Source organism: Rhinolophus sinicus, linkage group LG01 (genome assembly GCF_036562045.2).
Source record: "Rhinolophus sinicus isolate RSC01 linkage group LG01, ASM3656204v1, whole genome shotgun sequence".
Lineage (NCBI taxonomy): Eukaryota > Metazoa > Chordata > Mammalia > Chiroptera > Rhinolophidae > Rhinolophus > Rhinolophus sinicus.
Genome location: NC_133751.1, coordinates 8595553 through 8620780, shown reverse-complemented (window position 1 = coordinate 8620780; position 25228 = coordinate 8595553). Strand labels below are relative to the sequence as shown.

General features: G+C 46.7%; 1 protein-coding gene across 2 annotated transcripts in view; it reads right to left on the bottom strand.

The window, feature by feature from the left end:
- RUNX1 (RUNX family transcription factor 1) overlaps nt 1-23278 on the bottom strand; it is a 232928-nt gene extending 209650 nt beyond the window's left edge. The window contains exons 1-2 of one of the 2 annotated variants that reach the window (XM_019730263.2): nt 23071-23278; nt 22831-22947 (exon numbers count right to left, since the gene is read on the bottom strand). In XM_019730263.2, the coding sequence (XP_019585822.1) occupies nt 22831-22888 (58 nt within the window). In that variant the 5' untranslated portion in view covers nt 22889-22947; nt 23071-23278. The remainder of the gene's footprint in view (nt 1-22830; nt 22948-23070) is intronic. The other variant, XM_019730261.2, reaches the window with a different exon arrangement.
- Between the last annotated feature and the right edge of the window lie 1950 nt (nt 23279-25228).

Below are 25228 nucleotides of genomic sequence, written 5' to 3'. Positions count from 1 at the left end.
AACGAAGCCCGGTCAAAAATGAGGTGCCATCTAAAAGTCAGGGAGTTGTTTTTCTTGTTTAACCAATAAACTGATCCTGAAAATCATTTCAAAAGAGCAGCTCCAAAGATGCCTAAAAGAATAGTGGCACTGTTGGAATGATGGAGTGTTTTTTCCCAGCAGACTACTTTGAGGGGCAGCTGCAATTACAAATACGGAAAATCCAGAACAGACAGTTGAAATCAGATTTATTATTTTCTATGCACAATCTTTTTCTTCATTTGTGTATGATAAAGTTTAAATGAGAAAGAAGTCCACTAAGGACATTTCAATGAGGTCTCCAAAGTAAATAATGAATATAACCATGCATCAATGTGGGTAATTGCCCACTAAAGAAAATCCTTCTTAAGTGCATTCGAAGCTCTCCACGGCCTGGCACCCTATCGCCCAGAGGGCTCCCCAGGCCTTACCTCAGTCTTAGGAGACAGCCATGTGCCCCTCATTCATACCTGGCTCATTCTCTCCTATTTCCTGGAGAATTAACCACCCTTTGACTGGTTACTCCTTTATTTCATCATAAAGTTGAGTGGTCCATTATGAGAGTCTGTACCTGGATTAGCCAAAAAAGTATGGGCCTCTTTATTTGGATCAAGGGCAAAGGAGTTTCAGCCAGGACAACAGGGCAATTCAGCTTGAGGCCATGCAGGAGCTACAAGAAGAGAGGGTCATAGACACGGGAGATAGGCTGAAAAATGAGAAGTGTGAGCAGTGATTTCCCATGAGGAATTGCTTGACAGGAGAGTTAGCAAATTGGAAGAGGTTTCAAGGGGAGGAAATGGGAAAATGACATGGCTCTCTGGACATCCTTACAAACAGACAGATTCCTATTTACCCAGGATAATTACTCATCTCCAAGCCAGGAAGATGAAGAAGCACATACGATCTGTCTTGACCCTGTATGTTGGGACCAGCAAGAATAACAGAAGCAGATTTGAAATTTCAGGAAGAGAACCTTAGTACGGGTAGCTAGGGAGGCCCCAGCAACAGCCAGGACCCTTTGATGCACTGTGGCCCCTGCGGGCTGTCTTCTGAATCAACCCCAGCCGCAGCCATTTTCTGTGACTGGAGATGATTCTCTGTCTCTGTCTCTGTCTCTGTCTCTGTCTCTGTCTCTCTTTATATGCTCAGAGAAGTCCATATTCCTGATTTGAAAACACTGAGTTTTGCAGCTTGTGTGAAACTATTTTCAGGTTAATTGTCAATTACACCCTTTGCCTTGGACGGTCAAGTCGTTTGGTTTCCAGCTAATACTGTGGTTGTACCTGTGGTTACCCACTGACTTCTCATCTGCTTTGCTTATCTGATAACAGGCAAATGGGGAAAGAGCTTTGAATATCCCCCAAAAGGAAGATAGGTAATTAGTTATTCACCGCATGGAATCAGGCCAGGTCAACTTACTCCAAGAAAGAAAACAATCTGGATATGGGACTTTGGGGGCCCTTTTGCACGGCATTTTGGTATTGCAAGTCTCATCTGGATTGCTCTCTCTCTTTCTCTCTCTCTCTCTCTCTCTCTCTCTCTCTCTCTCTCTCTCTCTCTCTCTCTCTCAAAGCATTACATACTATAGAAGATAAAGCAACTTCACCTTCTCCTAAACTATGTCATTTTTATGACAGCTCGTAAATTTCGGCCCCATATACTGCGCATATCTGCCCCAGGAGATGTGGGTCCATCCCTCCTGGCGGAGCAGCGAGGGGATCCTTTAGAAAAAAAACAATGGGTGAAGTAACTGAAAGAACGACGCAGAAAGCAACAGCCAGAAACGGCGGGGACGCGAGTTGCTGAGACAGGAAGGGAGGCGGTGGCGCGGGCCCTGGCGCGCAGCGCGCTGCAGCGACGGAACTTCTGCAAAAGCTGCCTACCCGGGTGTTATCAGTGGCGCGCAGGCCTGTGGTTTTCTCGCTCTCGCAACCCTGCTTTAACTGCCGGTTTATTTTTCGACAAACAGGATGCCTCCATCAGAGGCTGTCAGCATCCCAGCTCTTAGAGAGAAAAGAGGTAGTGCCGCCCCACCCTAGCTAGAGGCAAGGCCAGGGAGGAGGGGGTCTGTTTCAAGAGGCTTTCCAGAGAAGCGACAACCCTGCAGGTGCAGCCGCTGGGAAAGCTTCAAGAAGGGCTGAGGAGGCAGGAGGGGGTGAAACCCGCCTCAACCCCCGCCCCCCACCCACCCACCCACTACTGATCCTTCTGCCCCATCTCTGCAACCCTCCTGACACAGAGTGGCCCAAATCTTGGGAGCAAGTTGGTGATTTAAGACAATGCTCCTCACACTTGAGTGTGCATGCAAATCTCCCAGGGCCCTTGTGAAAATGCAGACTCTGATTTCACAGTTCTGGGTGGGGGCCTGAGATTCTGTACTTCTACCAAGTTCCCAGGTCACACTGATGTTTTTGCTGGTCCAGAGACCACACTTTGAATGGCAAGGCTTTGGGACATTCCTGTCTGATCACTCTGTGTAAGGTTCTTGTTGACAGCCTCTGTATAGGCGACAAGCGGTGGGCAGAGGGTTCCACGTTAGAGTGAATCCTAATGGACGCTGCTCAAGTATTTCAGCCGAGTCTTATTTATTTCTGTGGCTCTGGGTTTACACCAGCCCCTTTGCTAATGGAAAACAAAATTCCTTTATGCTCCAGACAGAAGGAAAGCTTTGAAAGAGTTAGGAGTTTTAAAAATCCCAATTGGGAACACCAAGGATTCGGGAGAGTCTAGATTAGGTTCTGAGCCCAGAGATGGTGGGGGAGGCGTGGGATGTGCCAAATAAATAAACCCACACACAAAAAACCCAACCCAGTCAGGGTCTTTCCTATTGAAAACATTTGTACCACTCAGTTGGAATTCCAGCCTGTCCACATTTTCCCCGAAGCTGTATAGTTGTCTATAGTGGTACAACATTTGGAGCCTGTATTTGAGTATTCCAGACCCACTAGACTAACTTTAGGATCTTGTGGCATGCACTTGAACATACATTTGTGAGACACCTTTACTTAGCAGTAAGCATGACTTTCAGTTTGGGAGACTAGACCAGGAAACCCATAGCATGTGAGTAAAATCTCAATAAAGGACTCACCATCTAGAACATACAGGTCCCACCAGAGGAGGTGCTAGCAGTCAGAGGTAGAAATATTAATGTAAGTTCTGCTAAATTTTGCTAACCCCTGAAATTGCATGAAGATTTCATTTTGACTTCATCAAAACCTGTCAAAGGCTTCCTGTTACAGAGTGTTTCTCAAAGTACGACTAAAATTTCAGGGCTGTTCAGGTGCAGCTTCTTGAGCCTTGTGTCTCTCTTCAGGGGGCCCAGGAATCTGCATTTTAACAAATGCTCCAGGGATTCTCATGTCCTGTCCAGTTTCGAGCCCCTGGTCTTCACGTATGGCCTTCATGTTGCCCCATTTCAATTTCTGGCTTCCATTTCGCTGTTCGCTGGTGAGGTAAGTGGCCTCTTCACTGCCCACGAGCGTCCCACGAGCCAGCCTGACTGGCTGCCCCACTCATTGTCTTCCCCAGCCCTGTGTGAAATGACGTCTTCCTTTCTGAGCCCTCCTCAGGCGTCTCATGTAACACTCAGTTATTTTCCTGGTCTGTGATGGCTCTTACATTTTGCTGTGCTGTTCCATTCTTATTTTGTTCACTATTTCTCAGATTTGGGCTTTGCCTCCATTCCTGTATGGTGAGCTCCTTGAGGGCCATTTCATGCCATATAACCTTTGGGTTGCAGGCCATTTCTAACACAGGGTCACGCATGAGTCGACCATTTAGTTAATTTATTGTTGGGTCATTACTACCGTGTTTTACAGGGTGTGATTAACCAGGCACACTGTGGCGCTCGGATCAGAGGAGCCTGGGAAGGGAAATGGGAGTGGTGGTGAGAGGGTTGAGAATCTGATTATACGGTTATGAAAGACAAAGAGGAAGTGGGAAAAATGGAGTATGGACCCCACCTCATCCGTCTGCTGTATGAATTGGGGGAGGAAGTTCTTTTTGTTAAATACAGTTTTCATTCTACTTGAAATCTAGGTTATCGAGTCCATGAGCCAAAGGATGGATGTTTGCTTTTCATTCTCACCCCCCAGTGAAAGATCGCTTGGGTGGCTTTTCCCCACCATCTCTTCTGCTCCAGCTGGCTTCCCTCCCTCCTTTGTGCCCAGCTGGTGGTCAACTCAAATGCCCACCTCCAAGCTGAGCTGGAGGAAATTTCAGTGTATTACATATGGCAGATTAAAAGAATGGTAGTATATTAATGATTAAGTGGAAAGCTAAAAACATACTTCAGTTTGAATCCTGACACACCTAGGTTGATTGGCCATGCAACCTTGATTTTCTTTCTAAGCTTCAAAATTCTTATTTTTGGTGTCTACGTAATCTCTGAGGCTCCATGTTTTCACTTTCAAAGTCAGTATAACAACATTAGCTCATATGCCACTGGATGGGTAAGTGGGATAAAGTATGGAGACCCCTGGGAAAGCCTGGCACACAATAGGTGCTAGTAACCCATGGTTCGCTGGCCCTCAGCTCAGGTGTATTTCCTGGATGAATGTTTCCCGGTATTTTAGGCTATTCCTTGCTTCAGGCACTTTCACTACTGTTCCAACCACATGCCCACTGCTCTTCCTGCCTCACCCTGCTGCTCTCTAAGCCTTAGCTTCTCTCTAAGGGAACCTTTTGGCCTCGTAGGAACCTTCCTTCTTGGGCTTCAGGCACATCCCTCTTGGCTATCTGGTCACCCGCCTCTCCTGGTCTGTGGTGCTTCCTGACTCTGCTCCCAGGACTCTACCTCTTTATTGCCTCTCTCCAGCCTTTGATCTGGTGTCTCTCAATGGTTTTTCTAGCCTTGACTTTTTATGCTGAGTTCTCTTGTGTTCTATCTGCCTTCTTCCTTTTCCTCTGATACTCAAAGTCCTTACGACAGTCTTCAGACCATCTGTTTAAGGTGATATCTCCATTTTCCTCCACATAATACAGAGATTAGGACCCCCCCTTTCTAATATTAAAGGGCCTACAGTAGATATTGGACCATAAAAGACCATAGATCCCTAAATAACCACTGCCACCATAACTTCTAGGACCTTTCAATTTTTCCATTTACCTTTTGACAGCTATTTGTTCTGAAGACACATACAATTCCTCAATTTCAGGGGATGGGGAGGGTTGCACTTTCCAGAAAGGAAAACACCAAGAGGGAATAAAGGGTAGCAATACAGCTCTACAATCATAACTCTGGTGGTTGGATTTCTCAACTTCATCTCTCTCACATTTGGGGCTTGAAAATTCTTTGCTGTGGGGGGCTGTGGTGGTGGGGGGTATCCAGTGCATGTAGGATGTTTAGTAACCTCCTTGGTCTCTACCCACTAGATGCCACACACCTCTCCTACCCCTCATCTACCATCCATCCACCCATCCAGTTGTAACAACTAAAAATGTCTCTAGACATTGCATAATGTGCCCTGTGGACAGAATTACCCCCTCACATCTCACCCTATCCTTCCAGTTACGAATGATTGATTTAAGATATTTAAAGGTGATAGTATGAAGAAGGAAATGGGAAAGGTAATGAGAAAGGTCTCCTCTGGCAAGAAGTTCCCTGTACATAACGTAAATAAAAAAGGAGACTAAACAGGCAGACTTATGGGAAAGGAATTGGGAGACCAAATCTTAAGAAAAAGTATGAAATTTACAAAGATAAAAGGCACTTATTTGGTCAGAGAATCCACCAAAGAATATTCCCGAATGTAACAAAGAATTAGGCCCTATCTTCACAGAATCCCTTTCAGATATGGATGTTGACTATGAACAAAGGTAGGTGCTTCCAGGTGACTGAGATCCAGACCTGGCCGAGGGGGTGTAGGTACAGAGGGACTTTTGAGAGCATGATTGGGGTGGTTAGGAACATCAGATCCCAACTGTCCAAGTGATGCTGAAGGTCTCAGAATGGAAGGGGAACACACATATGCAACATCGCCAGCCCAGCATTTCACTGAAGAAAATTTTCCTCTAAACTGAGAGATAGGGAGAAAGGATGCTGGCCACAGTGGGCGAGGTGGCCAGCAGGATAGTCCATGGGCCCACTCAACTTCCGGACACCTCACCAAGACAGACAGGACTGAGAACTTAATGACAAATCTACTGTACATTATGCAGCGAACCTCTTCTGTTTGTCCACTAATTTTCTTTTCTTGAACAGGAAAAATGATGGTTAAATTTTCCCATTAAAAAAAGATCTCTGTGAGCAGATGACAGAATAGAGGGCATCCTTCCTGTTCTTTGTTTGATGTCTTAAAGGTAACCCAATGGGAAATGGACTGGACCTCGTTATCAGTCCTGTGATTAGCAACTCTTGGTCATAGACATTTATTTTTCCACATATTCAATTTAAGCACAAACCAATCAACTCAGGAACAGGAAGAAGTCCTCTGACTTCGTGGTGCTTCTCACATGCTTCTTGCATCCTTGCCCAGCCTCCCACGGGGGACACCCACAGGACTTCCAACCTAACACCCGTTGGACAGAAGTGGAACCAACCCCATGACTCCTGCTCCTCTTTGCTCTAATATCCCCACATACTTCTTCCTGTTCTTAGCTGATCATAGGAGTTAAGGGGGAACCAAGTCTGGGTTGAGGTCTTCATTACTTGCTCCCTGCTGCAGTTGTGTGGGTAGAGAGACAACTATGGCTTCTTCTGCTCATACCCATTAGGATGTCTACACCTCAGCAGTAAGCGCAAGGCTGATGGAGCTTCATCCATCTGTCTGTCCATCCATCCATCCATCCATCCATCCATCCATCCACTTACCCATTCCATCCACCATTCATCTACCATCCATCCACCCATCCATCATCTGTTGAGTGCCCATACCCTGCCACGTGCTGTGAATAAAGAGAAATATGAGACATGAGCTTACCTCTCAAAGAACTCAGAGTCCCTGAGAGACTACATTTATAAAGAAAAAACTTTGAATTACATTTTGCTAAGTAGGTAAATAAGAGCCAAACTAGAATGAGGCCTTTTGCATGAGCTCCCAATGGGCACCCGGGAACACTGGGCCATTTAGAGCGTCACTCTGGTAACCCTGCTGCTTTAGGGAGCAAAATAATTGAGTGCATCCATGTCTGTGATAGGGACGTGGTGCGGACTGCTCTCTTTGCCCCCCAGCACCCTATGCCGACACACGTCCCAGCCCTTATAACCTGCCAATGACTTCCCTCCGCTGAACAACCGCCCCGCTGGGTGGCTGTAATAACCTCGCTACCAGAAAGTATAGGAGCAATGGAAATTGTGCAAAGAGCGTGGAGACGCATCCTCCCAGAGGGGATTTGAAAATAGCACGCAGGAAAGTGAAATCAAATATGCTTTGGGGTTTCTGAAACTTGTCGAAATCTTCAATGATTCGTAGGCCCTGGAATCTATGATTATCTGGCCTTCCTGCTTACCTCGCTCCTGTATTTCAAGAGTGTTCGTCAGAGACATGCTGACAATCCCATTTTGAAACGGGAAGGGAAACAAGGAATTCAAAATGAAGCACTGGAAAGGTTCAGAATTACAGCACTAGGTTCTTCTAATATAGTTTTCGAAGAGTTAAGGGCTCTTTCATCATCAAATCATGGTCCTACTTACCATGACATCTGCAAGCAGAGACTCAGATCACTCATTTTGAATGGATGCCAAAGGACGTGAGTGCCCAGGTCACATCCTCTCTAGAAGACTGTCTCCTGAGAATATGTACAGTTCAGTAGCTAAGCACTCAAGGTGCAAATCCAGAATAGAGTTGAATTTAGCCCGGCTACTTCCCAGCTGTGTGACCTTGGACAAGTCTCTTGGCCATTCTGTGCCCCACCCACCTGTGTGTAAAATGCGGAGACTAACTGTCCCCACTGCATAGGTGTCCATGATGACCAAAGTTTCTATTTCTAAGGCACTTAAAACAGGGCCCAACCCATGGTAAATGCTATGTAATAGTGTTTGTTCAGGAAAACTTGACATTGCAAAAATGCTTTCTCAATACTCCCTATGGGCCGACTTCTGAATTGTAATCACTGTGTACATTGACCAAAGCAATTTGGAGGCATCGTCCTAGGAGTACCTAATCTCTCCTCCCCTGCCCCGGATAAACTCGGGAAGATCAAGGTAGCAGGGCTTGCTTCTCTAGGAAATAATCCCAGTGCATCAGGTCCCTTGTTTGTCCTCCGCAGATTGGAACCATGGCTGTCTCTCGTTTTCTGGTCTTCACTATGGGGATAATGGCTGATCACCCTAATTTCAAGGCCCCTGCTCATGGACTGTCGGTTTCTGTGGACAGCTTGACGAGTAGGGGACTGGGGTGGGAGCAGGGGTCCAACTAGGTATGAGGGATGCAAACATGTTGGAGAGGGTCAAAATCACCACCCCTTTTTTCTTTCCTTGGCTCATAAATAAACAGGAAGCAAAAGTGCTACATTGGTCTCTCTGACGCAGTGGTTCTCTGACGGGTGATTTATCTCTCAGGGGACACTTGACAGTTTCTGGAGACATTTTTTGATGTCACATCTTGGGGAGGTAGTGCTGCTGGCATCTAGTGGGTGTGGGCCAGGGGTGCTGCTACACATCCCACAATGCACAGGACAGTCCCCCCCAACAAAGGACAATCCGGTTCCCAGTGTCAACAGTGGTAAGTTGGAGACATGCAGTGAACAGTGAGTGGAGGGCAAATTCTCAGCCTGCACCATGTCTTTCACTGGGAACGTCAGAGCTGAAGGATCTCGTTTTACAGAGAGTGGAAGCGTATTTGCACCGTCTCACACACACAGCCCGCGCTGAGAGCGTGAGGCAGCCTGAGGCTTCCCTGTCACACTCCATGCCTCATTTCTTACATCAGCCACTTGCTGCCAGCAGCAAAATGATCCAGTCTGCGAGGAGGCATTAGGTGCCCATGTGCGGCCACATGAATGACAGAATCGGGGTCCACTTTGGGGATTTGGTTTGCCGTGGTGTGTAAAGAGGAAAAATGGAAAAATCAAGCAGAACAGTAGTTAATGCAAAAAAGGCAAATCAGGATGAAAGGAAAAGGCCTGACCGTACGTGAAATGGACTCGGGGCTCAAATCTTCTGCTCCTAACTCAGTCCTTCTCACTATGGTTTACGGGGAAAACACCCTCATCAGGACACGGACCACCATGTTTCCCCGAAAAGAAGACCTGACTGGAAAATAAGCCCTAGCATGAGTTTTCAGGAGGACATCCCCTGAACATAAGCCCTAATGCGTCTTTTGGGGCAAAAATTAATATAAGACCCAGTCTTATTTTCAGGGAAACACGGTAGATGAGAGACGGGAGGCCCAGAGAGGGTAGACAGTCTGGCAAGGCAACCCAGCGGGAAAGGTAGAGCTGACTGTACAGGCTGTGTCCCTCCTGCCACCACGTCACCGGATGGAAGGGAGGAAGCCAGAGGGAATCTGGAATCCCGCTGGACTTGGCCTCCTACAGGCTGTGTGGCCTGGGCTGTTTTCTTAACTCATTTTTGCGTCATGTTCATTTTTTTAAATTTTATTTTATCAAATGGGGATTAAGAGCTGTGCCTATCTCAGAAAGTTTTGATGATAAGAGATGATGTGATGTGCCTGACCCATTGTAAACACTGGGTGAATGTTAGTCGTTCTTGTTGTTATTTGTAAGCAACAAAGTAACTTCATCATTGCCTAGCTTTAATGAACAAGCCGGAATCCTTCCCAAGGACAACACAGAGGGCACGTGACGTCACGGAGCCTGGAGGAGTGGGTAGGGCCCTCCTGCTCACCCTCCTTTGGTATTGACTCCAGGTGGGCTGAGAATCCCTGAAGGGACCCAGGCCACTAAAGTGGTCCAGGTTCATCTACAGCAACAAGCACCAAGGGTCATCTCTGCTTTCTACTCCGTCTGGCTGTGTGGTTTTATCGAAAAGCAGAATAGCGAGACGAGGCTGTTTGAAATAATTCCAGATGCTTCTGTGTAAATGATGTGTTTGATCCCAAACCGATGTGGGTGAGGTGAAAGCTGTCACACAAAATGATGGGACGCCTGGGCCTGAGAGGGAGGCCTCCGTGGGTGTGTCAGCGTGGGCCTGGGGGCCAGGACTCTCCAGAAAGAACTAAAGCCTGACTGAAGGTCAAGTGGAGATCACCGGGTGAAGACGGAAGAGGGAGGGTGGCAAGTGGGGCTGGGGAGGGCAGGCCCTGAGCTGTATGCAGATGGTGCTAAATAAGCATGGAAAGGGAGTTCTCTGAGTCACAAGGTTCCCAAAATATAATCTCCAGTAGAGTTTTTATTTCCCTCTCAATTGCACACTCTGAATAAGGAAAGCAACTCTTTTGAGGTAACACAGAATCACCTCTCCAAAGGAACTTATTATTTTTTATTGTGGAGAATAATTAGCTTGAGCGCCTTTTAATTTGTTCCCATTAAGATGTTTGCATAGTAACAATTAGAGGCTGGCGGGGCTCCCTGCATTCTCCATGAGCGGGGGACTCTCACTGGCTGTGAGCTGGCTTTGGGGGGGAGGGAGGGTTGCTATTTCGCCCTTTGTGGAGCAGAGGCCAAGACGAAAGGAAAGGAAATTTCTGTGACTGTGGTAACTGGATGTAGAATAATCAGACAAGATATGCCTTTTATACAAATAAGGTTAAAGAGGAAAAAAGAGAAAACCTCACACCCACCTACTTGAAGAAAGGATTTGTAATGATGTTGGAGAATTGTGACGTGGAATATTGAAATTACAAATGTTTCTGCAAAAGCATGGAGGGACTATTCTCAAAGGTCCACCAGTTAGTGTGACCCTAGCTATGCAACTGGTACTTGATAGTGTGGAGGGTCCTTTGCACAGAGGGCACTGAGGTCACCTCTGACTGTCACAGCTGAATCAACTGCTTCTTGGTAGAATTTTGATCTCAACCACAGGGATAATTGTGAGGGTTTGCTGGGCACCTCACTGTAAACCCTGGCCAGGGTCCGGGTCAGGACAGTGCTGGCTTCTGGGGAACTCCTTGACTTACTAAACAATGGATTTGGGTGTGAAGACCCTGATTATCGGTCAGATCATTTTTGGGGTTCTTTTGGACGTGGGTCCCAGGATATGGACCAAGATGGGCAAGGGATGCATCTAGGACGGAACATTCAAGGAGACCTTGTCTCTCAAGGTCATGCAAGTGCAGGGTCAGCTTTACATGACCCTGACAGGGAGCGCCTCCTTACGTTTATTTTTTGGGAAGTGCCTCATTATCTCATCCTAGTCTCACTTCTGATGGGCTTCCAGACTGATAAATTAAGACAACTGGTTGGTTGTGAAGAAAGACTTAGCAATGGTTCCTTTCCACCCCCATCTCCCACCCCCCACCAGCCAGCATCTCACCATCATCTTGAAAACAGGTGAGTCTGATGCACATACAAGTTTGAACACCACGGGCTTAGAGAAGCCTTCCTATGGCTGCCCTGGAACCACCTGAATGTCTCCCTTGGGGGGCCATCTCCGATGGGGAGGCACTGACACCAACAGTGGGGACCTAAAGCCACCAAATGCATCCAGAGTCATGCAAGTAGTACAGGACAGTGGATGACACCCCAGCTTGAAGTCACCTGAAGTTCAGCCACTGGCAGGGTCACCTGCTGTCCAGGGGCCTTGGCAAGTCTCTAACTCCCTAAGGCTCAGCTCTCTTGTGTCAAAGCAAGAGACTAGCAATACCCACTGTTCTCCCTACAGGCAGACGATGGGCTCTGCAGCACAAACAACTCCATTTGGACCTGGCTCCCTCATATATTAGCAGCTTAACCTCAAGCAGGCTGCCTCACGTCTGCATGCCACTCTTCCCTCAATAAAACAGGATTAGTAACCAGAGTACCTCCCCACAGGTGCATGTGAAGGATTTAATGAGGTTATGCAAGAAAATGCTTGGCCTGGTGCCAGGGCCTTGCACATAATATGTGCTCAATAAACACTAGTTGTCACCATGATCACTTTTAATATTCGTAAGCTCAACGCTCTGCCAAGGAGCATGATGCTCATGTCTGTGCTACTACCTGGTGAGGGAAGGAGACCCAGGTGTTCATCTTAATACCTTCTGGGTTCCAGGCACAGTGACAGGACCATGTGTGGGCTTGGCGGCAGGTGCCTCCTGCCCTCGCCTTTGCTCTGTACACCCTTGGGTGGCATTTTCCAGAGTCACCTTTCGCTTATTGACTTCCTCTCTGTGTCCACTGCCTCATATCTGTCATCTCAAATCCTCACGACAACCATCCAAAGGGGAAATCATTGTGCCTACTTTACAGGTGAGCAACTGGGGGCTCAAGTTCACACAGGTGGTAGTGCAGGTGATGGGGGAGAAGCCAACTGCCTGAGCTCACAGCCCTGGGCTCCCTACTTCTCGGTGCTCTGGTCAGGCCTGTCCCCCTCCCAGGCTCCCTAGCAGACAATTCATACACCACGGCCATAGGCAAGACCACGAGTACCTCTGGAGGGGCGCGTTGATACTTAAACATTAATCGAAGCCTCCAGGTGAAGGTATAAAGGGCCGCTGGCAGAAGCTGAGTCCCACTTAGCAAGACAAGAAATCTGTGGGTATTTGGGGACTTTCTGAGGTATTCATGGAGGGGAAGGAAGAAAAAACAACACAGCTTGCATTTTTAGTTTTTATCTGATTTTAAGTTCTATTTTGGGGATGGTGTTTTTTAATGCACATGTTGTAATTATATCCTATCAGTACAGTAGTGCAGGCATGTCATTTATATATAAATAAATATGCACAGGCTTGGGGGCAGGCTGAATACATTTTACTTATATGTGACATGATCAAAGGGGTTTGGAAATTACTGCCCTGACGGTTAGCAGTTCCTGCTCTGCCTAGAACAGCTTTTTCAAATTCAGTACATCATGGGAAGAAGTCCCATTAGGTTCTCTAAGGCATGGGAATTTTGAAATTTTGAATGCTGGCGTGTGTGTGTGTGTGTGTGTGTGTGTGTGTGTGTGTGTGTAAGAAAGAGAGAAGTGAAAGGGAGGGGAGGGGGAAAAAAGGGGAGGGGAGGGGAGGGGAGGAGAAGAGGGGAGGGGAGGGGAGAGGAGAGGGGCCTTTATTTCTCCAGAGGCCACTTCTGAGTGGAAACCTTTGAGTCAGGAGTGCTGTTAGGACCTATATCTCTGATGGGAATTGTAGTCTGGGTTCCAGCCTTGTAGGAAGATAGCATTCTCCCACTTCCCAAAGGTCCCTGAGAGCTGGAGGCTGGCAGCCTTGGCCGAGGCTGTCTCTGCACCCCTCTGCGTGAACAGGCATATTTGCTCTTCTTCTGGTCATTCAGATTTCACAGAGAGCCTCATCAAAACCAACCTGGTTAACCATAAAATTGCCTAAGGGGTGCGGCAGCCCATGTTGGGTGCTTAACTAAGGCAGCGGTGGGTTTATGGGTAAGACAGAACTCCGAAATTGCACCAGAGTAGGTGGAGGGGGAAAGGGGGGCTCTTGGAAGGCGACTTCACTCCCAACGTGTGTCTAAGGGAGTTCTGAAGGGCTGCAGGCTCCACACAGATGGCCCTGCTTAGTGTCTCTGCACACAGAAAGGGACTGTCCTGGAAGGGTTGTGGTATCTGAGCAATGCAGAGTAATTAAGGAGAAGTAGGCGAGGTGTCTGCTAATTATGTGGACTCCCAAGAAGAATCAGCCACCTAAGTCCAGTGTCTGCAGAATTCAAAGGGGCAGGAGCCCAGATAACCCAGTTTCTGGTTCTGACTCAGGTAGTAACCAGCTGGGAGACCTGGACAAGTGACTGTCTCTGGTGGCCTAAGTCAGAGAGATGTCTAAAATTCCTCAAAAATTATACATATATGAAGTTATATAGTTTCAGATGCCACCTGAACTACACACACACACACACACACACACACACACACACACACACAAAACTATATATAGAAAATACACCCACACGTATAACATCAAACGGGACAGTGTCTCATAGCTCATTTGTTATTTAAAGAGTCATCCACCTCTGTGATACAATTATCTCTTTGTTTTGAACATAACCTAGAGGGATGTATATGAGAGGCATTGCATTTAAAAAAAAAAATAGGAATGATGTAGATGATTGGCAGTAGAACACAATGTGCATTGTTGGCATTTGTACTTCTTTATATGACTCCACACCCTTCATAGCTCTAATGTTTAAGGTGGTTTAATACTTGTTCCTCTCCTCTAGGACTTTGTGAGGAATAGCCATTCTGATCCTTATAAACAGTGGATTCAACAATAGCGAAATAGCAGTGTGAGTTTCTGTTCATACCTGTCAATGCCTATGTAATTTCATTTCCACCCATTCCCTCCATGTCTCATATGCCAGCACTTAAAAGGGCTAAAACGAGAGAGAAACCTCCTGAAGAATACAGCTACTTCTCCCCCCTTCCTTGTAGTTCCTCTAGACCCTTGCATGGGTTTTACACATATATGCAGTTTCAGGTTTTATAAATTATATACTTTCAAAGTGGGTTAATGTCAAGTTCAGCTGTGACTGTTAGCGAGCTGGCTGGGGCCGCCCAGATGCAGCCTGCAGATGGTGTGGAATGAGGGGCTTGGTGCACAGAGTTCAAAGTGCAAACAGGAGCTGGGTAATAAAGTGCAGCGTTGTGGTTGGCATTAACACTGCTACTGGAAAAATGGCACCCCAACCAATGTATTATAGTTAATCTACATTCTCTTTTGAACATTTTTGTGCTGTAATTAAAAATAAACCTCAAAGGCGATACATGTTACCTTTTTTTTTTTTTTTTTTTTTTTGCTTAGAAAAAGAAAATTGTTCCTACGTTGAGTGATGAGAGAGTAGGACAGAGGGTATTTTCAGCCTCCCTTAAAAAATGCACCCAAGGATGGCATGTGACCACAGAATAGCATGCAGCGTACTCAGAGTTTTGTTATTTGCTCTTTTGAAGAAACCCCTATCTGGCCAGCTGACTACTGCAGTATTTTCTAGGTCTTGTTTTTAGGATCCATTGGAAGATATTGGAAATCCTACACATTTTCAGAAGAACTTAAGTGCTGATCAGGACCAATCTAGCTCTCAAGGAGAGGCAGACACAGAGGCTGGCTGTGGGATGGTGGTTCTTTCAGGCTATGTTTGATTTATTGCTTATATCTTTTAATTTCATTCTCCATCAGAGATCAGAAAAGGTTCTTTTTAGGACTCAGAGTCTTCACAGAGGACATCCAAGAGGCTAGGCGTAAAAAGATGGGTGGCTGGCAAGGAAGTTAAGGCAGAAGCTTTGCAAAATGTCAGAGCCACATATTTCTCTCTCCTAATGGACATGGTTTCAAGGCCTGACAAGTTGAGTCCTTGACTTAGAAGGAATTTACTGCAAGTTATTCCTTGCAGTTTACACAAAGGGCACCAGTCCTGAAATCTGCAGAGCAATTAAATAAACCCAACTTGAGATTTTTATTTTTGGTGACCTTCGGGACCCCTAAAATATCTGGGGGAGCTTACTGTTTAAAAAGAAGTCCATCTAAAAATAGACGCATAAGGACCATAGACCGAGAGGACATAAATAAAAATGAATGATTCTCTATATAAACACCGATGTTGCAGCAAAACAAAGTGAAAAATTTACATTGTTTCTTACTTCAGGAAAAAATGGAATAGTTTCGTTTTGTTTTGTTTTAAATCAGGCATTGACTTGCAGGGAGATAGATTTGCATCTAGAAGGGCCAGTAATTACACAGCAAAAATAATCTGTAACTTGCGGAAATACAAGGTATGAAAAGTGTTCTATCTCCAAGATAGAGGGTTATTATCTGGTTGTCATATTTCTATCAAAGATAAAAACATCTTTAGGTAAATTTAAGGAGGGAAACTTAAAAGAAAGCTTCCCTCAAAAAATTCTGTAGAAAAGAATTCTCTTAAGAAAAAAATTTTAAGGTGTTAGGCCAGGAGGTTTGAGAATTCAAAAGGATGAGGAAAAGAAAAACAGAAACAATTTCCAGTTACTGATACATCAGAAACAATTTCCAGTTACTGATATGTCAACCCCACGGCCAGGTGTGGTGGCTCTCATACGAGCAGCACTCCCGTTGATACAAGGCTGTCTGTCTTTTCTCACACTTTGAGAGAGTCACATGTGATTCCGCACTTTAACACTGAAAATAGGTGTGACCTTGACTCCTGTTTACCCAGCTCCCTCCCCTCCCCATCCAATCTCTTGCCTGTTTTGCTTTCAGTAAATCAAGAATAAATATCCCCTTTCCCTCCCTCTAGCCTCCATCTGCAACTTCCAAGAAGGACTGAAGGAAGAACTTGGAGTTTGTGTGTATTTCCAAAATGATGCTGACAGGGAAAACAAATGAGACGAAATAGCACCCAGAAAGCACAATCTGCCTGGGCACAGGGTTTGCTGTCATGGCAGATGCTGCACTGGGTCACTGGACGTGCATTCCCAACCACATTCTCCTCAGCTTTGTTCTGTTCTACAGGCTGGAAAGTGACAACTGAGTGAAAAGACGGAGCCCCACCAGGAGACGGGTTGGAGGCCTCCCATCTCCTTCCTGCCTAGACAGGTCTGGGCCACCACACCACAGGTGGAGGATGATGGAACCCAAGCACGGGAGCATCTGACCCCACCGTACCAGCCCAGGGCTACCTACTCCTGAACCGCCTGTCACAGGAGACACACGAGTGCCTGGCGGCTTAAACCACTGGAGTCAGATTTTCCTTTCTGTTCAGCCAAACATAATCCTCACAGCTAAACCCCAGGAAAAGCTTCTCATTCTTTGTGTCACTGTCATACAAAGCATCATTGCAATCATCTTTTGGGTACATGGTTTATTTCTCCAGCTTGGCTGCTTCTTTCCCTTCTCTGTCTTCATTTGGTGTTATCATGAGAAGAGAGGGCAAGAGGAAGGGAGAGAGAATCTGAAAGCTAGATGAGTATGACAGTGTGTGCAAGACGCAGGAGTGTCCAAGATACTTGTCCAGCACGTGAAAGGTGACGTGAGGTTTTGAACTGTTTTGTGGTCAGGAACCCCTGAAGTCCTCCTGAGGCATTTCTGACCAGCTTCATGGTCTGCAAAGCTCTCAAAGGCAATGCTCCCTTTCTGCCTTGCTGGGGCATCATGGTTATCATATTTGGGGGAGGGGTAGGTCGAGGAAATAGGCAAGAAAGACACATTGCTGCACACTTATCTTACTCAGCAAAAGGCTAACGCAGGGGATTGTTGGCACCCAGGGGACGGGAAGGGGGAGACCAAGGAACAAGAGTTGCAGGCAAAGTGTTTTGCAGATTTTAACATCTGTTCAGGCAGCAGAGCAGCTTCTGGAGAGTTCTCTGAAAAATGGGAGTTGGGAAAATTTTTTTTTTTTTTTTTTTTGAGATGATGTGGGAAAATGCTCAGCACGCACGTGTGAAATGGTCAGATAACTATTTCCTATCAGAAAATGAAATAAAAAAATAGATGCTTCGTGTTGTTAAACTATGAACATGTGTGATGTGTTTTATGGTCCCGCTCTCTGAGGTGTTCAAAGATTTTGAACAGGAACTTTGTAATTCGGAGGCAAGCTCATCAAGAACACGATTAGCCCCTTTTACAGAACTCAAATGAGACACAAAGACATTGAATGACTCATCTGGGTCACTAGCAAGTTACCTGAGAAGCTGAAAAATTTGCTTGAGTTTCCTGTGCGAGCCTCCGCTCCCACCCCCAGCAAGACATGCAGCCCAGGTCGCCAGCATTTCTGGGCTTTGACAAAGTACGTGATCCTAAATGTCACTGTGAGGCTTGGGCTTCAGTCATACCCAGAGCCCGGACAACCTGCGTGTGGCTCACAGACAAAACGGATTTTTCATTAACAAGGACCTTCAGGAAAATGGAGCTACACCAGGGCTTTCAACGAAGAGAAACATCTGTCAAGATTTGTGTTACAACATGCTCCAATTAGTCTCGATAGTTAGAAGCTTAGCCCGAGTTACACAAAGGACGCGCTCTCTTTTTCTGTCTTTATGAACATTTACAAGGAGAGGAAGGGTGACATGCGGCTGAAAAAGCTGATTTACTTTACATTTCCATCAGGTGGGCTGGTTTGCTTACCACCTCCCATACCCCCGTGGGGTTCCTGCCGCTCTACCTTTGCCCAGGCTGTGCCCCAACCCCCTCCACCACCCTTCCCTCTCCTCCTGGTTTCCACCCTCCACACCAACTCCTTCCACAACCCCCGTCATTTTCTCCAGGGAGCCTCTCTCCTGGTGTCCTCCCAGGCACTGCGACCTACAGGGGATGGAGTTTGAGTGTTCTCTTAGATAACTGAACATCAATAGCCGTAGCTAATATTTGCCACCCCATCTTTACGACTGAGCGAAGCACTTGACGCAGGCTCATCACTTTGTCCCCACAGCTACTTGAGAGAGAGGTACTATGGCTACCCTTGTTTAATAGACGAGGAAACTGAGGCCCAAGATGGAAGTTGCTTTATGTTATTTCACAAAATCCAGAAACAGGGATAAGAAAGAGAAGGCATCCTGCACTGTCTGAGGGTCTCCCCGGGCAGACCGCGGTCCCCACTGTTTGCTAATAGTGGCAGCTCTTAGTATTTCCTGGGGTCTCTTTAGACCGACACCCGCCCAGCCCATGGGCAGTGGCCCTGGATCCCTCCTGTGCTCCAACAGCAGACCCAGTCTCGCTTTCTCAGTAAAGGGGCAGGTCTTTTATGAGCACACTTCAGATGTATTTCAAGAAAACAGAGGAATATCCTGGCTACTAATTTGCTTTCAAAACCTCTCAGAGGCTGCTTTCCGTTCAGATCCTGGGTCAGCTGCTACTTCTGAAGATGTTTCTGCTTCCGGCTGCTCTGCTCATTGTGCCCAACTTGGTGTGTGAACAGGTGTGAGGCCTCCCTCCTGTGGCTGGTCGCCCCCCTCCCCCAACCCCCTCCCCCCCCCCCAGTCTGCTTCTAGAGAAGGTCTGAATTACAGGGACAATCTCTCCTGGAGGAAGGGGAGCCAAGGCAGTGGCTTCTTTTGGGAACTGCTTTTTGCTCTTTTAAATAAACATTTCCAAATTGCTCATTTTCAAAGGTTTCTTAGCATGTGAAGGGACTAAATGGTAAAAGGTATCACTATAAATTGAGATAGATTTTTAACACCTTTTTTGTTTTCTCAGTTTCAAACTATGTGGCAGTTTCACAATGCAAAGCTCCATCTCACACAGGGGGAATCAGGTCTGCTGTTTCCACACCCAGGAGAGCGCCTAGGAAAAGTACAGTTTCCCTGAGGGCCAGGGGGAGTTGGATTTGCTAAGACACCTTGCTATGGATTGAATTGTGTCCGCCCCTAAATTTATACATTGAAATCTTAACTCCTGGTATTTCAGAAGGTGACCTTATTTAGAGGTTGGGTCTTTACAGAGGTGATGAAGGTTAAATGAGGTGATTAGGGGAGGCCCTAATACAATATGGCAGTGTCCTTCGAAGAAGAAGGCATTAGGACACAGACAGGCATGGAGGGAAGACCAGGTGAGCACATAGGGACAAGATGCCCGTCCACGAGCCCAGAAGACAGGCCTCAGAAGGAACCAACCCTCTCTACACCTCGAAGCCTTCAATATAATAAAGCTGCACCAGGACTCTCAGGGAGACGTCCAGCCTCCAGAATCAGGAGGCAATACATTTCTTTGTCTAAACCACGGTCCTTTGCTATTATGGCAGCTCTAGAAAAATACGGATTTCACACTGTGTCCGATACCTGGATTAATCTACGCCTTTCTGTGATCTTAAATCTCTGATTGAGCCAGAAGAAGCATCTTCATAAATACTTCTCTGACAACAGTGGCAGTCTGATGCCTACAGAGGAGCCCACTTCACACACTCAGTCTCGTGTGTCTTCTGCAATTCCCTTTGAAAGACGCCTCGAGAAGAGAAGACGCGAAGACAGCAGCATGTCAGCCTTGCTGAGATTTTTCTACCTGTGGTTCTAGGAACTCAGAGGCATATTAGCATTCAGGCTTTGCATAGACCACTAAGCCACTTCTAAGAGCAAGGCTACCTGAGGCATTTTGCAAAAATACGCCTGTGCCACCGCTTTTCCTCTCCACACCTACCGCAGCTCTGTGGGGTGACACGCTGCACCCTGCCAGGGTACCAAAGGTGGGGGTCTGCAAGAATTTCATGCTGCGAACCCTGTGTGATAATTCCAGGGAATTTCGGCCCCGTCTTCTCTCCCCGCCTCAGCAAATGAAGTGAGAACTCAGTGCGGTGTGGTGGAGGAGCGGTGTTTTCTGTGGTAGACCACATTCATTTTGCATGCCGGCCTTTCAGACTCTCACTCGCCTCGCACGGAGGAGGGAGTCGTGGTTTGCTTGCTCCCACACCTCTCCTTCTCCCCCATTTTCCACGTGGACATCTCGCCCAAAGTGGATGTCCCTCCGTGAGAACTGCACAGACAAATCAAGTACCATCCCAGGAAGAACACGAGATGTTTTCCTCTCCAGCTTGCAGCTGGGGAGGGAACAGATGCTGTAAATTATGGGCAGCAAGAAAGGACTACGGTACTGGGTGCTGCTGATGACCAGGCTATGGAAACAGGGCTGAGGAATCTGAGCGAGAACAGTGTGTTGGGGACCATGGTGATTGTCCTACCACCGTCCCTAAGGCAATACCCCAAATAGTCCCCAAAGCAATGACATTTGGCCACCTCGCCAGCTCCCAGGAGCGGTGCTAATCCAGACAACTGAAACCGTCATGTTGATGGATCACCTTGAGAAACTTAACTGGGAAATTGCCAAGATTTCACTTTGATTCTCTGAAATGAAATCTCATTATTCTATTATTGAGATACAGATTATGAAAGGCCCCGAGTTCCTTTTACTGAGAGGAAGAAATAAAAAGACCTCCTGCCAGGAGCCCTTCTGAGTCTTGGCTGGGGTCTAGGGTCTTCTCCCCACAGCCCTCTTGAAAACTAACTGCTCCTAGTTCCCACCCTGGGGTGGGTGGGTGACTGTCCAGGGGCCCGGGAGCTGTGGGGCGTGTGAGCGGCCAGGCTCCTTCCCTTGCCTGCTGTCTGTGCAGGTCGCCGGGTCCCTTCTTATCTTTGTTGTCCGACCGGTAAGGACCGAAGGCATGCCAGCACCACACACAGAAATCCAATCTATTGCCCAGTGAGATCTTTGAAAATTTCCTGAATCTGCCTTCCTGAGCTGATAAAATAGGAAACAATCATCGTTTGGAGGGGGGAGGTGTTGAAAGCGAGTAAAGGCAGGAAGATCTTTTTTCTGTTATTCTACAAATATTGCTTCCTTTGCTTGTTAGCGACCCAGAGGAAATGCAGCGAGGGAGCAGTTCGCAGCTTCTCACCAGTGGCCACTGGAGCCCAGGGCTGCAAGGATGTGTGACTCATACATAGCGCATGATTCAACTTCACTAAAATTTCCTCAGCTGCCAGTAAAGCAGCACTTGAAAACCCTTTAATTTGAAGCTTTGAATCGGTTAATGACTTGCTTTCTTCCCCCTTCTTCTGAAATCCTCTCCCCACCACCACCAACACCACACACACACACACACACACACACACACACACACACTTGTCAAGTGTTTAAATTTCAGGCACCCAGCAACCTAGAAACTCTGTGGCATTCACAACAGCGTTTGTTGTGACAAAGTGCCTGGCAGCCCTCTGCATTCTCCTGCTCACTTGGCTGTATGAATAAATAACGAGTCACAGATACTATTTGGGTGCGCTCGAGAGTTGTAGCCAGAAAATTAATTATCCCCCAACCCATCCCACTCCGTCTCAGCTCTGCCAAACCATCAAGCCACACTTCGCAGGCATTGGTTAAAGTGCGTGCCCTGACACTTTGCAATGCCTTTGTGACATTTTTATTATTTTTGTTGGTTTAAGCACGGCCCTCCTTTCCCACCAAAGATACACAGAACGAGCAAGGACGGACACACACACACACACACACACACACACACACACACGCACTCCTCACCGCTACAGCTTTGCACATTGCAGGAGGCTGACTGCAAAAACACAGACAGGTTTTCCACATTAGCTGTTCCTGTTAGGAGTCCTGCAATCTGATAACTTAAGCTGCAGCAACGTTTGACTTAGAAAACGTCTTTATTTACTCTTTGTGAGCGAGACCTCTGGAAGAGACAACTTGCTTTCTTTCTCTCTTGAAAGATGCCGGCTGCTTCTGTGCATTGAGACTACAAGGGACAGCACAGCACAGCCTCACCCCAGAACTTCCAACCTCCACAAACCTGCCCGGCTCCTGCACTCTCTGCCTCTTGGGGACAACCGAGTGGCCCCTTTGTCCCTGAAGTCCCGCGGCTGGTCTAACGCCTAGCTGCGTGCCTACTTCAGCCTCCGCCCCAGGCTGGCACAGCCCTCCTGGCCGGCAGTGCATGTGCCAAAGCCCGGGGCAGGCTGGAGTGTGGGCCACACAGCGTGCTGAGTTCAGGGCAACACAGCCGCTGTCATTCCAAGCAAGGGACAGCAAAAGAAAATCCAGAGAGCTTCGTGCAAGCTTTATAATCTCCAGGATTTTAATCAGGAACAGCCCAACTTACTTGCACTTGACAAAGTTTTCACACACCGACTGAACACTTCAACAGCTTAACTAAGTATTTATTAAAACATTTCTGAAGAGCTGCCATCTGATGGATAAGTAATCCAATCGCCTTGTAATCATATGCCTGCGTTTGAATGCCTCCCACCAAACAGACAGGGAATCAGCCCGTCTATCTGCACCAGTTACAACAGGCTGCCATTTCATTATCTGCAGAAGCTGAGCAAAAGTCGATATTAAAAGACCAGCATGTACTCACCTCTCATGAAGCACTGTGGGTATGAAGGAAATGACTCAAATATGCTGTCTGAGGCCATCGCTTCCTCCTGAAAATGCACCCTCTTCTGAAGGCGGGGGATTCAATGATTTCTTTTACCTTAGGAGCGAAAACCAAGAAAGGTCACTGTTTTAACTTCACCCCCAGCCATGGCTCCCCACATCTCTTTTTTTCCCCCTCCTCGACACCTCTGGGGCTCCCTGAGCCCTATGAAAAATGTACCTTTGCGAAAACAAATATTCAAATTGTTAAAGATTAAAAAAAAAAAAAAGCGGTGTCTTGGCTGTGGGTTGGTGATGTTCACCGCTCTGCGAAACCCTGTGGTTTGCAGCCAGTGTGATTCCTCCCGCCTGCTGACCACTATGCCGGGCTTAGACTTCTGACACTGCCAGCCTACCCAACTTGTGGTTCTGTGGTTGTTTATGAGGCCCAAAGAAGTTTTCACACAACCCAAATTACAAATTTAACTGTTCCCCTTTCCACAGCTCTTCTTAATTGGTTCTTGCCCATCACGTGACTTCAATGATGTCAATTTTTTTTTCTTACTTTCTGAGCAATGCCCTTCCTTTCCTCCACCTGCCTCCCCCAGGCTGTGCAAGAAAATAGCCGAGTAGACTGTGCAAGAAAGCCACTGTAGAAAAAAGTGACTCAGTCTCTTATTATATCAATGGTCTTTGCTGATTTAGTGGAACTCGGGTCCTGTTGTTGTTATTTGTGGTTTTTGGAACTACTGATTATTTTGATTAAGATTTCATTGCTGCTTATTCAATAGTAATTCTACCCTGGCACCGGGCTGCTGTTAAGGCAGGAAGTGGATCCCATCATGTAAGATGCTGGGCATCGGGTGCTCAGGAGAATTCAGCCCTTGGCAAAGAGTATTACGGCATAAGTGAAACTATGAAAGGGAGGGAAAGAAAAAAGAAACAAAAAGAAAAGGAAATGTTTTGGTGAGAGTCTGACCCCTAAAAGGGTCTAGCAACTTACCGGTATTTTAAAGCCTGAAAAAAGGAAAGCACATTAATTTTGTGTGTGTGATGAAAACACACACACAGATACACACTCTCAAATTAGGAAGCTAAAGGGAAAGAAAGAAAACAGAGGTTTTATATTTTGGGTAAAAGCAGTGGCTACTTTGCAACATTTTATTTTTTGTTTTCACCTGCGAAAGTTCACTGCATGCCTTTCTGTAGCTGTGTTTGAATCAATAATCCCCACCTGTAGGTAAAACTCAGCCGGTGCTATCATAACCACACTGAATGCATTACGGAGACAAATGCATGCTACGTAGAGGAAGCAGAGGAGACGCTTCTCCAGAGCAAGCCCCTTCTCAGGGGGTTGACTCAAGATCATTACACAGCTCATCCCCTGCCTTTGGAGGAAGACCTGCCTGTTTAGAGGTGCTGAAAAATAGAAGTCTGTTTGTGGGCAAGCCATTTTGGGCACACGTATTTCTTTCTTTTTCCTGCTCGTTGGTTTACCTGCTAACGAGTAAAATATTGTTCTTGGTAAAGTTCCAAGATACAGTAAGACTCTCCTTTCCCAATTAATCACTTTATTTTGTTGCAATCCCCATGCATCCTCCATGGCGTTCTGGACACTGGAAGTTTCAACGCACACACTCAGGAGACGCTGAGATGATGGATTCTAAATGCCAACCCTGGATCCCAAGCTGGCCTGCAGGAACCAGCCAAGGCACTTTGGAAAGTCTGCTCCATCAGAGTAACCCCCCGATGTTTTCCTCACCCACTCCCTTTGCCCACACTCACAGTGATACCGTGTTCAAGGGCAAATGGCCCAGGTCCTTTAAAAGGAATAGACATGATTTTTACTTACTCCTGTTTTGACTAAAGCAGGAATTGAAACTCAAGTGTCTGCTTTCTCCCAGACTTGTGTAAAGTTAGCTTGCTCAATGCTGACACCTTATTAATATTTACAAGAAGATAGTGTGCATATTTGTGTTATGAAGTTTATTAATATCCAGATGTCATGTATGTTGCGTATGACTTGCAGTGCAAATTCTTGGTTAAGATACTTCATGTTACGCTCCTGTGCTCCCCAAGAAAGCCAAATGTGGGTTCAGCCCCACAGCAAGTCCCTTGTTTACTACACTTACTATTCCCTGGGAGGCTCCTGAGAGCTGAAGGCTGTAACACGCAGCTGCCATTTCAGTCGGCTCAGACTCAGTGATGACTTAGAAATTCAAGTGGCGATGCAGATAAATCCTTTCAATGTTTCATTGTAGAAACTCCCAGATGCTTTCAGCTAGTGTTCAGATGCGTGAGGGGTGGGTTTGGCTGTATGTGTCAGCTCACCACCGGAATTCTTGGCTTTTCTCTGAGGGCCTAGCTAGAGCAGAATGCGCATCTTTCCCAGTGGAGTC